Source organism: Pelophylax lessonae, assembly GCF_965119305.1.
Source record: "Pelophylax lessonae genome assembly, chromosome: 4".
NCBI lineage: Eukaryota > Metazoa > Chordata > Amphibia > Anura > Ranidae > Pelophylax > Pelophylax lessonae.
The window spans coordinates 72571245-72587570 of NC_138771.1; the positions used below are offsets into that span (position 1 = coordinate 72571245).

Sequence of the window (16326 nt, forward strand, 5' to 3'; positions counted from 1 at the left end):
ACCTAGGCTGAGGACCCTGAAGTTACAGAAGGGGGTGCCTAGATAGTGATCCCCGAAGAGATCAAGGCTAAAGGGGGCACCTACTATTGGGCCCTGAATTGTACAGTGTGTGCCAGTAGGAACACAGGATTCTACAATATACTACCTCAAGCCAAAGCAAGGCAGGAGGGAAGTATTCAGTGACTTGTTGCAGTATACGTTGGTTCTACAATTTCACAGTCCTGGATCTTCTGGACTACAAGTCGAGGATTCAGCACTTCTCTTAAGTTACAGAGTGTTCTCAGAGATAGTGGGTGTTGGCTGGCGTCGGCTGGCGTCAAGGAAGCGCCAACAGGCATTTTTCAGGAACGAAGTCCCAAGTGTATATAGTTGAAGCCTAAAAGAGTATCCCACTCATTCCCTTCTCTTATCCCCTTTTATCCACAATAAAACAACAACACAATGATGCCGGAGTGGTTCATGTCTCAGTCTTCACACCCAGGGCCACAGCTCACATGGGCTGGAAAGGTAACCGGTAACAGTGGCAGACCTGGAATACCTGCTACTTATCCATGGTGGTCTGAGGTTGTGTGCTGGCCATGCTCACTGCGTGCTCCCAACACAATGACCCAACTGACACCAAACGCTCTTGGAGACGGCTTCTGATTGGTATCCCATCATGAGACCAATTTGATAGCCAACGTTCATATTTGCCAGCACACCACAGATCCTGAATATCGTCCGAAAATCTTTTTTATTGAAGAATGATCACATCACAATAAGAAAGGTGCAATGTTTGATGAGGAAGGGGATATGTGATAACGAAAAGGGTCTTGCATGGCTCCGAAACGTTGCACCTTTCTTGTTGTCTTGTTGTGAAGTGATCGATCATTCTTCAATAAAAAAGCTTTTTGGACAATATTGAGGATCCGTTGTGTGCTGGCAAATATGAACATTGACCTGTGATGTCTCCAGTTTTCAGCTGGATGTTGCTTCAGCACCTGTCATTTCTGAGCCTGGTCCAGGAACGTGTGCAATGGGACTATTACCATTAGACATGTGCAGTTCGTTTTGTTCAGAATTTAAATTTGCATGAATTTTCCATTTTTGGAAATTCAGATGTATCCAAATTTTGAAAACTATTCGATTTTGAAAACTTTTCAAATTCATTTGAATACGAATAAACAAAACAAATTCTGAAAACGAATTAATTGGATTAAACTAATCAAATGTATTAAATGAATTTAGCTAAACTAATTTATGCAAATAACGAATCAAAACTAAACACATTTTTTCGTTCTGCACATGTCTAATTTCCATTACAATGTGGGAGACAATCGCAATGGTCACATGATTGGTCACCTAAACCCTACCTAAACAGATGCCAGGAGCTGTTAAGGAGATAGTATTGAAGTTTTTACAAAAACGAAGCACCTGTCAAGAAGGTAAAAGTTGAGATGTCTCCACTAGTTTTGACATTATGTAAAGCAGATATCTTGTTTTCATTTGTATTTTTTAAGCAATCCTTTGATAAGTGGTACAAGGTAATACTGGATTTCACAGCTACATGTGGCCAGAAAGATGACATCTACAAATAGCAGAGCTGTTACCCTCAAACCCCTCATACTGGCTAATCGTCTATCCATGACTACGCTTTGATATCCTGGCTTTGAAAATCACAGACAAGGCAAAAACAAAATACAGCCTTGGGGATGCCATACTCTACTTTAAACAGACTCAACTAAATAACAAGAGTGAAGACACATTTAGAAACTACAAAGAGTGCAGAAGCGGCCAATGCTTGCTACATCTGCAGCATTCTCCTATAACAAGGGTCTCGACACTTTCTATATAAAGGGCCAGTTTACTTCAGAGTAGATGTCCTGGCATCAGTGGGAGAAAACAATACCCTATCATTTTTATTGGGGGGGGGGGGTTTCGGGAGAGAGCCCCATTGTTGGTGTCAGTGGGAGGAATAATGGCCCTTCATTGGTGTCATTGGGAGAATCTGTGCCTGCTCACTGTTGTCAATAGAAGGAATTGTGCCCCATCATTGGTGTCATTGGGAGAAATTGTGCCCCAACCTTGGTGTCAGTGAAAGCAATAATGCCCCATTATTGGTGTTATTGGCAGAAATGTATTTATTTATTTATTTTATTGCCCCACCACTGGTGTCAGTGAGAGGGAAAGTGCCCCAAGGGCTGAATCAAGGCAAGCAAAGGGCCTGCCCCCCAGGCCACAATTAAGAGACCACTGTCCTATAATATACTTTGATGTACATGTGCTGTATATATGCCTTGCCCAGTCCATTACATAGAGTAGACCATATTGGCTTATATCCACAGCCTCTTACACCACTGTTCTTCTGCGGGATGGGATACCACTAAATTGCACGACATTACAGCCTGTGTTTACCAGGATCTTTGGATTTCTGTTCAGCATCAGACCTGGACTAAGATAAAGCATCTAAACATATGCATGGTTTGGTTTAGATGGTAAAGATTCTACATAAACAAAAGAAATTACAGTAAAACTAAAGCTTAGTAGAAGAGCTCATACTTTTGTGTCTTACCTCTGTTGGTGCGAAAACCATGCTTAGTCAAGGCTGATGCCAAGAGATTTTTCATCCTCCTTGCTCTGGCCTGAATGTGAGAGTTTTGTTTAGTGCAAACCATTCCGATCTCACTCTCTTCCCATTGTCTCTGACTCTCCAGAAGCCATTCCAGAATATCTCGTCCCAGTACATCCTAGACACAAGCCAACATAAACATACTCACCCCAGCCTACATATTCAAGACATATTGCTGATTCATTAAAAGTAATACATAGATGGGGGAATGTACATTGTTTCTTATTGTACGATCTGTGTTCTAAACACCCTTTGTTACCCTTGAAATTACTGTACAACAAATTAACCCCAAAATGAGTGGATTTCCTTAAAACCCAATCCCACCCAAACGTTTATTTTTAAGAATGGGAAAGGGTTGAACTCGGTCTTGTTTTTCTTATTGTCTTTGTTCAAACTCCTTGTTTGTTGAACTAGATAGAATGTGAGTAGAATTTAGTAAGGACATAGCCTGCAAAAAAAGCTTATTTAGTACAAAGGAACAATTAGATCCTCTGTGTGGTGCTTTGTGATGTTAGTTGTAACAGATCCCCAATACTTGGACCAAGTATTTCTGTCTTAAGTCCCCAGAATCTCACGTGATGCAGTGACCTGGCCCCTCAATTCCCCCCAAACATTAGCCGAAGCTCAATGAAGGGTAAAACAAAGGACACTTTATTCACCAACTCACTTCCAATATATATCCAGTAATTAACATACCTGGCCATCTGGACAGACACAGGTGAATGAGACTGCAACATTATCATAATTAATTCAACAAACAACAAGCCCAAAACATAGCCGAATACACATTCCTAGAAGTGTGAACACACTTAACCTCTAAACAGATGAAAGCAGAAGACATAGGCTCCCAGACTGCACGTGTCAATACACATCCCTACAGTAGACGTCATTAGCATCTCTTTAGTCCTCTGCTGTAATATGCAGCTTACGCCCAAAGTCTGTGTCGCTTGGGGTGACAGGGACTTGAATTCAAAGTAACAGTATTCCAAGGGTCCCCCAGCATACACCCCCAACCAGAGCCGCGCTCTCCTACAAGCCAGGGCCGCAGTCCGTGGGCAGGAGGCTGGCCTCCACACTCCTCCAGTAACCCGTGACGAACGTCCCAGCAAATGGGCGTTCGTCACATTGGTGTTAGAGACTCTCACTTTCTTTGTGGTCACCAGGACTGGAAAAAAGGAAATATTGTCCCATTGGGGATAAAGGCAGTAAAAAACCTCACCTAAGGGACCCATAATTAAAAGTTTTTTTTTGTATAATCATGCTTACCTAGGTGGATGCAGCATCGCTCCGATACTGCCTCTGTCTGCCGCTATCTCTAGGGCTGAGAACTGAGTGATCAAACATCGCTGATCACTCAGTTCTCCCTATCGCTCTGAGCAGAGAGCGTGACTGTAAGTCACCACTCTCTGCTTTACCCCTTCAGTGCTCACTGGATTGCTGGGCTAGGGGAGTAAGGTAGCGGCTGGCTCAATCTCCCAGGGGCGCAGCTGAGAGGCTGAGCCAGGTGCTTGTCCAGGCTCCTGGGTGGACCTAGACCATATGGTCGCGATCTTTCCCGGTTCTGTGATGTCAGCCGACAGAAGGCTAAAGAAAAAAAAATGAATGCTCATGATGCGATGATGCGCATGGCGCAAAATGGCTGTAGAGCTTGACTAATATGCCAGAGGTCCTGCCGCCATTCTGAGGTCAGTTTGGCGGCATACTATGTAAATTTATGTGCCTCCTGTTTTCTTATGCACTTTACATTGCTTGCATGGTTCGTTGTAGAGTCCAAACACCATTCCCTGCTGTTTATAGTTTGGTGGTAGTTTCAATGTTTTTTTTTATTTAAATATTTTAATACTACACTATGAGCAATTTCTTCTGGTGTTGGTGATCCTTCTTTCTTGCTTTATGAGATTGATAATTTTCCCTGATGACTTCACTTGTGAGGTTGGAAGGTCTACCACATCCATAGAGTATCAGATTTTTCTTCATAAGGAAGACCATTTTGAATACTGAATGCGCTTTTGATGTCCTATAAGCAACTGGTTCTGGTGAGTGTGCACTTCTTATATTTGGTGGAGGCAACACACAGATGATGATGATTCACTGAAATTGCGGAGTAATAACACTGGAACTGTTTTATTTACACCTATGGACTTTTATTCACTTTATTGTGATTTTATTTTAATTAAAAGTTTTGTATATGCACACTTGTATACTTGTTGAAGAGTATCACTATTATTCATACTGCGCTGCTTTTTCCTTTTTTATGTACTTTTCATGTATATTAACACATGTAGCAATATTTCCAGGCATTGGGCCTGACGTGGGCTTGCCATGGTCCCCGGTAACACCAACAGCACATTTAAACTGATTTCGCAAGTGTGAGATCCGAGTCAAAGAACGGTCAGGAATTTTTTTTTTTTTTTTTGTTTATTTGATAAAGAGATGGGAGAAGGGAATGAGTGGTATACTCCTCTGACTCAACTAGGTACAGATTGGGACATTTGAGAAAAAAATGCCTTTCAGCGCTGACTTGACGCTGGCTGGATGCCGACCAACGCTTGCTGGCGCTTGAAATCACTGACTTGCTTGCACTGTCCTGAAGACTGACTTCTGACCCTCTGGTTAGCTCAAAAGTCCTTGACAGTGCTCCCTCCAGTCCTTCCTGACTGAGGTAGCCTTTAGTAACACTGCTGCTGCAACTCTCAACACTGTACACTGCACGCTGTACACTTCCACTGTACACTGAATACTTCAGGGCCCAACCACTGGCACCCCCTTTACTCTTCAGGGTCAACACTGGCAACCCCTTTCCTTTTGCTCCTGCACTGGCTAGCTAGTTCCTGGATTCCTCTGACCTTCTCCAGAGTTGTCCCCTCTCACTAGGCAGACCCCCAGGGGCAGTTTGCAGTACTCACGACTGGGAATGCTTTCCTGAAACTCGACCCCTCTTAGCTCCGCTGGTCCTCAGCACAACAGATCCTCTCTGCAGCTCAGCTCAGCCCTCTGTCCCCTCAGGCAAGCCGCCTGGGACACCTGATTCCTCTTTGACAGGAGGAGAGACAGCCGTACTCTCCCTCCTGGGACTCTGCTTCCTGCCAAAAGCCTGTGTCAAACTTATACCCACGCCCAGAATGCTGTGCGGCAGAATCTGCCTTTCTGGGGTTGATACAAGCCTGGGTGTGCCATTGGCCGGGTTTCCTCCACTGCCCAATGAGAGCCCTCATTGAGCGCAGTTGGGAGATTCCCCATTGGAGAACCATGACAACCTAGCTGAAAATCATGACCCTGCTGTTAAGCAGACAAGGCCTACTACACTTTACCTAGCACCTACCTTGTAGGATGCTACACACATATTGCATGCTGCTTTTTCCAGACCACTTAGGCTCCATTCACACCTGAGCGTATCTGTCTCAGGCTTTTTTCGGGCTTTTTTTCAGGCTTTTTTTGCAGGTGTTTGAAGGCAAGCATTGACATCTAACAAAAAAGCCTATAATCTGTCAAAAAAGAAGTGCATGTACTTTTTTGAACTTCTTTTGAGTTTCCTCATTCCATGCAGGATTCTTTATATATTCTAAGGAAGAATCTAGATTAGTGACAGGATAATACTGTAAGCCAGCTTTTGCTTTTTGTGTTATTGGTTCTGTGGGGAGGAGGGGGTTGTTTATACACTCCCTATCCAAAAAAAAAAAAAAAAGTCACCACCTGGAATTAACTAAGCAACTAAATAAACTAAGCATGCAGTAACTATCCTATTAGATAATTACTACATGTGCCCAAAGAATGAGGTCAGCTGACTACCTGAATATACTGAATGACCAGGTTATTCCATCCAATGGATTTTTTCTTCCCTGATGGCACGGGCATATTCCAAGATGACAATTCCAGGATTCATCGGGCTCAAATTGTGAAAGAGTGGTTCAGGGAGCATGAGACATCATTGTCACAGATGGATTGGCCACCACAGAGTCCAGAACTTAACCCCATTGAGAATCTTTGGGATGTGCTGGAGAAGGCTTTGCGCAGCGGTCCGACTCCCCCATCATCAATACAAGATCTTGGTGAAAAATGAATGCAACACTGGACGGAAATAAATCTTTTGACATTGCAAAAGCTTATCGAAATAATGCCACAGCGAATGTGTGCCGTAATCAAAGCCAACAATTATTAGAGTGTGTGACCTTTTTATTTTGTGACAACTTTTATTTTGGCCAGGCTGTATATGTCTAGAATACATTTCTTAAGGGGGAACCAGCAATCTAACCCTATAGCCTTAGATCATGGTTGACAGAGATCCAATGGGGCACTGAACTCTGACTCCATCTAAAACCATAAACATTTGTTCCATTTTAAATCAGAAGAAAACATTATAATAAAAAAGATCAATAGGTCCAGCTGTAGGGGCTTTCATTTTAAATTCACTTATTCAGATAAGATAGGTTCAGATTCTTACCTTGGGTATAGAATTGAGATTTTCTGGGGTAAGATGAAAGATCAGTCTCCCAATTTGTTCTATGTGTTTGTGCGTCCACTTAGTAGGATGTCTAAAGAATATATGATAGGACAGGATTTTGGGATAAAGATTTAACATAAATAAATACATAAATAAAAGCTGATCATTGCAAGCACCACTGCCTGTGTTAAATGGTCTATCTCATCCCTGCAAGAGAGCTTTTCTGTTAAAAAACAACAGGCTTTCTGGCCAAATCACCAGATGAAAAATATAGAAAATGTTGCTTTAATTTTAAATTATTAGAAAACTATTATAATAAAGCTGTAAACTATAATAAAATAAAATTATACAAATTTAAATAATTAGTCATGATGACACTAATATTTACAAAAAAAGAGGTTAAATTGCATACACTGATCTGCATTTTTTTCCACATTTATAACTTTTCTTAGGACCTAAAATGTTGAAAACCATGGTCTCTGTGGTGCTGTGACTGTGTGGGCCATGTTGAGCCATGCTGGTTTGCCATATCCACCAATCATTGAATGAGGATTGGTTAACCCCTGATGAAATCAGTTAAGTGCTATACTAATCAAGGCTGGCAGAGATATGATTTGTTATATTAAAAATACAGATGTTACCCAGAATTGGATTTCCTATTTAAAGGAGTTGTAAAGGCAGGAAGGTTTTTTTATCTTAATGCATTCTTTTCACTATGACAAAAAGCCTTCTGTGTGCAGCAGCTCCCCTCAGCCCCCCTAATACGTACCTGAGCCCCCTCTCTATCCAGCGATGTCTACGAGTCCCTCGGCAGTCGGGGACTCTCCCTCCTAATTGGCTGGGACACAGCCGTGGTGCCATTGGCTCCTGGCTGTAAAGCAAAGTCAGTTAGCCAATCAGGAGAGAGAGGGGGCGAACAGCAGCTCTGTTGCTGGATGGACACACAGAGCTGCAGCTTGGCTTGGGTGCCCCCATAGCAAGCTGCTTGCTGTGGGGGCACTCAACAGGAGGGAGGGGCCTGGAGCAGCGAATAGGGACCCGAGAAGAGAAGGATCTGGGCTGCTCTATGAAAAACCAACTGCACAGAGGAGGTAAGTATAACATGTTTGTTATTAAAAAAAAATTAGACTTTACAATCACTTTAGGAATAGAAATCAAAGTATCTGGCAAATGGCTGTAGACCAGTGTTGCCAACCCTCAGTATTTTTACTGGCAGCCAGTAATTAAAAAACGGGCACTTTTCCTCCTACCAGTTAATGCCAGTGACAAGAAAAGGTTGCCAGTTAAAAATTTGGCTGTAACGTTCATCTTGGAATTGCTTGCACTCCCGGCACAGATCTAGTGACAGCAATTCACGCAAATACATGGCCTCTCTGCGCCAAGGTTCTGGCGCTTAGAGGCTGCATATTTGTGTGCGGCCAGTGCCAGAGGCAGTGGCGGCCCATCCATTGGGGGCACAGGGGCGCCGCCCCCCATCCATGCATCCGGCCCCCTAATCTACATGCAGGGCACCGGACGCATGGATTCCAATGGGGTTTTTTTTTTTTTAAGCACGCGTGATTAGAGCCAGAGGCTCTAATAGGCTTTAAAAAAGGGTGGGCCCTGCGCCCTGAGCCCACCCAGTTGTGTGACAATAACAAATGAATATTCACTATTGTCACACGGAACCTCCTCCTGGCCAATCAGGAAGCGGGTCGAGACCCGTTTACCGTTTGGCCCAAAGGAGAAGCCATGCCATTGGCCAAGGAGAAAGGAGGAGACGCAGGAGATTGAAGAGAAGCCGCCGCCACTGCCGCTGCTGGCGCTGCCGACGCTGCCTGCCTGCCCTCCACATGTTCTCGGAGAGTGAGTCGGCGACCGGGGGGGGGGTATGGTGTGCGGGCTGGTGTGGTCCGGGGGGGGGGGGATATGGTGTGGTCCGTCTGTAACTGTACAATGGGACAGGTAAGCCACTTATCACATATGCATGCAGAATTCTATGTTGTATACCCCAGCATTTCATCTTCCACTAGGATCTGCCCCAGATGTCTACTGAATTCCTCGGACACACAGTACATCTTCAGCTCATCAAGGTGGAGGAGTAAGTGTTTCCTATGTATGACAGAAATGTTTTCTTCTCCAATGAACCCAAACAGAGGACCCAACAGATCCATTTCTTCTGCAGTTATCATTCCATTCCCTGGGATCTGCTAAAATAGAATAATATAAGAAGAAGCAGAAACTATTGCTGTGACCAATACTTACTAACTAAATCTAATCTGGCAAGTTTACCTTCCTACTTATAAATACAGCAACATACACAGAATAAGCATTAAAGTGAATGTAAACCCACATATACTAAGTAAAGTGGACAGCTTCAGATGATACACAGAGATGAAACAAATGTCCCTACATAAGTTTTATTTGTATATCTGCCGACTTCAGTTTTCTATACTGTTTAGAAAGTGAACATCATGTTAGAATTTTTTCCTACTGCTCCAGCACTGGGTGTGGAGTCTTGGAATACACTGTGTGACAGCTGATTGGAGGAAAGGCACACCCCCCCCCCTTCCACATAGGCAGAGGAAGGAAGAAACATGCAGAGCTGTGCTGTAAATAGACAAGCTCTCTGATATACTATCTCTATGCACTATCTATCCTCAACACATATTTCCAGCTGCTTTTATCTCCTGTGTCGGAGAACTTGTCAGAAGTTATCATGTTGATAACCGAGGAACGGAGCAGCAGAAAGACACGGGACTTAGGGCTTTGGAGAGAGATAAGTAAATACTACAGATATATGTGCCCAGGTCAGATTTCATGAATACATCCATTTTAAGGGACTCATACATGAAAGCTGGGCAACTATAATGATTGATTTTAACACGTGTGAGATTTATCTTAAAGGTCCTGGCATTCGGCACCCAAGCCAGAAATTATTTTAATTCTGATCTCGGAGCAGGGACTACAAAGGCCAAAAGGTTGTGTTAGCTCTGGTGATCACAAAGTTATGTGTTAAATTTTGCCTCTCCAGCTCTTTGGATGTATCTGGTATGCCCAATGTCTGAAGAGATTAAACAAGCTCACAGCTAAACTAGTAGCCATAAGGTTGTTCCTGTTTTTACCAGTCAGCTCCTGGCTTTACTGTAAAAGGGATCCGGGAGAATGCTGCCCAATCACTTTTACATGAATTTGCAGGTGTGCCAGAAAGAGACATCAGAATCATCGCTTTCATCACTTTCCGTACCTGATGACGAATTTTCCCACAAATCGCTATCGCTCAGTTCTTCAAGTAACTCCGTTTCACTGTCGCTGTTTTCTAGTTTGTCTAAAAGCGCTTTTGTGCAAAAAAACGCTTTTTGAATGCCATGGTCTTCTCAATTTTCCAGGCACAAAGAACATGAAAAGCACAGGCAAGGCACTGGAAAAGTCACCAGATGCAATTCTGTGGTGAAATGGAATGATACAGTGTAATCCATTAGGATCACAGCTTTGTATCATGTCATTTAGTGTATTTACATTTTTGAATTTGCCGCCGGTTCCACCCCCCTGCATCGCAACACTCGCAGGGAAGGGAACTGAAAGGCAAGTGCCGGCATCTGCCAAGCACAGAGCAGGGAGAGAGTGTGAGGATGGCGGGAGAACAATGGGGAGGACAGCGGGGGATCTCAGGGAAGGTGAATAACATTCTGGGGTAACACTCGGGAATACCGCCAGGGAGGTTAAAGCAGAGCTCTAGTCGTTTTTGTGTTTATTAAAAGTCAGAAGCTACAAAAAAAGCACAAATAAACACACACTCACCTGTCCCAGGATCCAGCGATGTGGTAACCCAAACCGTCTCTTCTCTCCCCAGAGCCAGCATTTCAACTGTGGGCACCCGGCTGTGACAGCCTGTGGCTTCACAGCCGGTTGAGCACTGTGCATGCGTGACTTGCAGTTGCAGAACCTGTTAAGAAATCCCAGAAGACTGCAGGGGGGTGGGGGGTGGAGCACTTACTCTCAGATTGCCCAGAAGTGGGAACAGGTACCTGTACTAGGTACCTGCCCCCCCAAAAAAAAAAATGAAATGCCAAATGTGCTTAAGGAGGAGTGCTTACAGTGCTTAAAGTGGAACCTGAAGCTTTGCTTTAATTGATGTTAGATTTAGCCTGGGTTCAGACATATGCGATGTCAGACATTGCAATGTCTGTGCAAATGCAAATTTAGCCATGCGGTTGTATGGCTGAACTCTCATTGGATTCGCACAAAAAAGGTGCAGGAACCTTTTTTTTCCCCACACTGGATTCGGATCGCATGGGTGTGCACACCTCTGCGATCCGATTGCTGTCTGAATTCACAGTTCGAACTGCGATCTGCGAACCGATCTGGGGGTGTCATTCGCTTTGTATTGACACCCACAGCTGTTCGCAGAGTACAGTGTGAACTGCCTGTGGGGGAGATGTGATGTGGGAACCCGCACTAGAATTGCTCTGGTTCCCGCATCGCATATGTGTGAACCTAGGCTAAGAGGTAAGACTAGGGTTAAGAGGATTGAACTACTACAAAACATCAAACATATCAATATGCCTGCCATTAGCTTTATTAGCAAGAATAGCTTGTCCTGTGTCCCTCTCTGATTTAGTATTGCTATGGCTACAGGTACACCTCTAGAGCCTGCATGAAAGGGTACACCATTCATAAATACTAATCATGGCCCTGAAAGTAGGTTTATATACATGAAGAGTAAGAACAGTCGTGGTGTTGGTTCTCTTTACCAAGGCATGTAGTGCTTTCTGAGCCAATACAGATTTCTTGTACAGTGGAAGTTCCATGAATGCTTTGGGATATTTATGGGCATATTCCAAGAATAGTTTCAGTGATTCATTGGAAAGTCTCTCAATCAGCTTCAGCCTGGAAAAAACAATGACATAAACTGAGATCACGTTGTCTTGATGCATATTGAATGACTGTCACTTCTACAAAATCATATTTATAGAACTATACCCACTTTCAGAAAATTAAATAAAATGTTAAACATTTGAAATCATGGCTACATTACCCTATATTTTTATACAATTTCCACAGTATAGCCAGCTTGTTCTTGTTTTGTATTTGCCACACAATGCACTTAGGATAATACAATATAAAATATTTTGGTAGAGCAGTGTTTCTCAACTTATTTTAGTCGAGGAACACCCCAGAAATTATGGACAGTCTCAAGGCACCCTTTAAAAAATGATGGACAGTCTTGAGGCACCCCATCCTAAATGTTTTACATAATGCAGCAACATACACACATGTAGGACGCCCAACTTTTTTTTTTTTTTTTAAAGCCCGTAGCGTGTGAAACACACTCAAAAGACTTCACCCGGTGCATAAAAAAGTGCACACACACAAACGTGAGGAACACAAAAAGTGCACAGAACAAAATGCGAACAAATGGTCTTCCCTCCGAAGAGGTAGGACCCGAACCTCGATCCCCCGGGGCGCAAGACTCCTGACAGGGATTTAAGGTACTCATGGTCTGTCTGGCCGGAACCAGACTGACCCTGTTCTTCAGGGGGACTGCCGAAACAGCCCCCACCGAGTATTAAGTGGGGCTCCCCCGAAGGGAGACCCCATGAGAGAGGGCAGACCAAGCCAAAAGGCCATATCCGCCCCCTCCCAAGACTCAAGGTAGGGCCCGAGGACCCACACCCTACAAGTCGTGCAGGTGAAAAAAGGTGATAGAAAAGTGACAAACTACAAAGAAAAAGACACACACAAACAAAAAGGTGGGGAAGGGGAAGTGGAGAGGTGAATTAGTGCCTAAGTGAAAAACAAAGGCAGGCCTTCCGGCCGGAAATTAAAGTTCCTCTGGTCGAAGCCAAAAGGCCTTGCCCAAGAGGCAGGTGCTTAAAAAAGTGTGCGTAGGTGCAGTGACCATGGTGCCGAAAAACTCAAGGCGAGCTGCCCCTCACCAGTGAGAATTAAGGCACCCCTGGGCTGCCACCCCAGGGGCACATACACTACGGGCTTTCTCTACCCCGGCCCAAAGGCCAGACCGAGTGTAGCCCTATCCTACCAGGAGGCATCAGAACTTTGGACAGCTTAGGGAGAACCTGCCTTCAACTGGGGACAAGCCTTTTGCAAGGCCAGATTCAACCCAGGAGGAAAGGCTCCCCCACCGCCACCGCCGTTCCTTACCAATCACATCCAGGAGCAGTACTAACTGGCCACGGAACCAATCCAGTTTTCTCGCTCCCTTCAAACTGGTAGGGGCGGACCCATTCAAATCAGGAAGGCATTGGAACCCTCCGGCTTTCTCTGGTTTGGCCTACTCCGGTCCTCCAGTTACGCCCAGAGCGCCCCGGTTAACTTCGGCCACCACCGATACTAACCTTCAGGTTCCATTCCAACACTGATAAGAACAGATACTACACTTGATCTTAGCCAAAAGGCCGAGAAGCGACGCCCAACGTTAGAGGTACAAGTTGGTACTAACTAATATTCCAATGTTTCTTTTTCCTCAGTTTTTCTCTATCACTCAGCTAATATGACCCCAAAACTTATGGAGAGAAGCAGAGGAAGGTCAAACAAGGAAGCTACGTAGGAAGCTTACTGATGATGTAATTGGTCGTTAGCAGGTTGGCAGCTAGAAGGTTGTAATAGTGCACAATGAAAACCCGTGGCTTTGTGTAACGTAAAAGGCAGGCTTCATCCATCCGTTGCCTTGTATACAATTTTTGGGAAATTTTTGGGGCATTTTGCTGAGACACCCCTAAAGAAAACTCAAGGCACATCAGGGTGCCTGGCCACCCTGGTTGAAAAAGGCTGAGATAGAGGATGATTGTATATACACCAACCATATTACCTTTATCCCTGGTTCATACCATTGTAGCTTTGAAATGGCGCTACTTCAGCGGGATTTCAAAGCTGCAGATCAGTATGATTTGGTTTGGGTATTTCACTGCGGCTTGCGACTTCATTTTACCCACTTAAGGACCACCCCACACAGGTATACTGCAGCAGGGCAGCCCTCCTGCGCAAACTGACTTACATGTATGTTAGCTCATGTTCTGGGTCTGGCGACCCGTTCCTACTGTGATTGGATACAGCAGGAGACGATCATTCGGAGGAGAGACAGAATGGCGATCTACCTATGTAATCAAGGCAGACCGCCGTTCTGCCAGAGAGAAAAAATGTAATTTCTGTAAGAACTTACCATAAAATTCTTTTATCTGAGTCCTCTGACAGATGCAGCTCTGGAAGTTTCTTCACTAATGGGTTATGTGCGTCCTCTTCAGGAGCAGCTAGGCAGTGAAAGCTTTCACTAGGCATGCCACTATCCACATGACCCCAGACACATGTATTCATAGAATCAGTGTCGTAGCAAAGCTGCGTCTGTCAGGGGACTCTGAGAAAATAATTTTTACGGTAAGTTCTTACAAAAATTAAATTTTCTCTTATGTCCTCTGACAGACGCAGCTCTGGAAGTTTCTTCACTAATGGGACGTCCCATAGCAGTGTAGGCATGAGGGGTGGGGAGAGCACAACCAACAAATTTTAATGTTTCAACAAGGCTAAAAAAACGTAGCCAACAGGGCAACAGAAAGCTCAACCCCAACAGGAGCTTACCCCAAAACAAAAAGTTCCCCACTGAAAGAGAACAGTAAATCTCTTAAGCAAACAGCAGCCTGCAAAACCTTGCAGCCAAAGCAGCATCCGAGGATGCCATCACATCAATCTTTTAGAATTTTCTAAAAGTGTGCACAGACTACCAGGTCGCCGCTTTACATACCTGAGCCACAGAAGCCTGATGGTGAAAAACCCAAGAGGCACTCAGTGCTCTAGTAGAATGTGCCCTCACAGGGTAAGGAGAAACCTGACCCTTCAGTGAATAGGCCTGAACAATAGTCTGTCTGATCCATTTGGATATGGTTGCAGCAGACGCAGGTGAACCCTTACTAGGTCATTCAGGAAGGACAAACAGAGAATCAGACGTCCGAAAAGGATTCCGTGGCCGACAGGTAAACCCTGATTGGCCGAACAACATCCAGAGAATGCAAAGCAAATTCCTTGGGATGCTTGGGCTTCGCACAGAGCGTAGGCAAGACAATAACTGCATTGAGGTGGAAAGCCGACACCACCTTAAGCAGGAAAGATCGGTTAGGTTGAAGATCGGTTAGGTTGCAGAACAACCTTATCCCTATGAACGACCAGATATGGCGATCGGCAAGACACCCTGCAAGCAGAGTTGATAGCCACCAGAAAGGTAACTTTCTGAGACAACAAAGGCAGAGAGATCTCCCTGATATTTTCAAAGGGAGGTTGTTGCAGAACGGACAAAACCAAATTCAGATCCCACGGAGGTAAAGGGGATCTCCTCGGCAGAGCCAGATGACGCACCCCTTGAATAAAGGTGCGAATCAAGGAATTAGTCGCTAAGGGACGTTGGAAGTAAATGGCCAAGGCTGACACCTGACCTTTAAACATGGCCAGAGCCAAACATTGCTCCACTCCTTTCTGCAAGAAAGCCAAGACCCTCGCCACCGAAAAGAAGGAGGATGCAACCCTTGCGACTTACACCAGGCAATATACATCTTCCAAATACGATGGTAAATTTTCCTGGAAGTTGCCTTCCTAGCTCTCAACAAGGTAGGAATCAAAGCATCAGAGAGACCACTGTCTCTCAACTCCTGGCTTTCAACCGCCAAGCCGTTAAAGCCAGCGACTGTAAAGCAGGATGGAAGATCGGTCCTTGAGACAGCAGATCTTCTCTCAGAGGCAGTCACAACGGAGGCCATCCTCACCACATCTGCGTACCAAGTCCGGCGAGGCCATTCTGGCGCTACTAGGATCACTTGCACCGTCTCCACCACCAACCTGCGTAGGAACCGAGACAACAGTTGTAGCGGAGGAAAGGCATAGATCAGCCGATAACGGCTCCAAGGCACCACCAGTGCGTCTGCGGCGTTGACCAGAGAATCTCTGGTTGCAGAGCAAAGCCAACACCAGGGATCAAAACCTTGGTGAAGACTCTAGGACCGGAGACTAGACCAAAGGGTAATGCCACAAATTGATAGTGTTCCTCTACAACGCCAAACAGATACCGTTGGTGGCCCTCGTAAATAGGGATGTGCAGATGCACATCTTTTAAATCAATGGAGGCCATAAAGTTTCCTTTTGCAAAGATGCCACCACCGGCCGGATGGATTCCATCCGAATCTTCTGTACCCGCACAAAATGGTTCATCGATTTGAGGTCCAGAATTGGACACACCTTGCCCTCCTTCCTGGGCACCGTGAACAGGTTTGAGTAAAAACCTTGAAACCTGTCC

General features: G+C 44.8%; 1 protein-coding gene across 1 annotated transcript in view; it reads right to left on the bottom strand.

Annotated features, from left to right (window-relative positions):
* Nucleotides 1-16326, bottom strand: part of STRC (stereocilin) — a gene marked incomplete at both ends in the record, with an annotated part of 101139 nt that overhangs the window by 25144 nt on the left and 59669 nt on the right. The window contains 4 exons of the mRNA XM_082253475.1: nt 2552-2726; nt 7050-7140; nt 9039-9238; nt 11783-11918. Coding sequence (XP_082109601.1) covers nt 2552-2726; nt 7050-7140; nt 9039-9238; nt 11783-11918 — 602 coding nt within the window. The remainder of the gene's footprint in view (nt 1-2551; nt 2727-7049; nt 7141-9038; nt 9239-11782; nt 11919-16326) is intronic.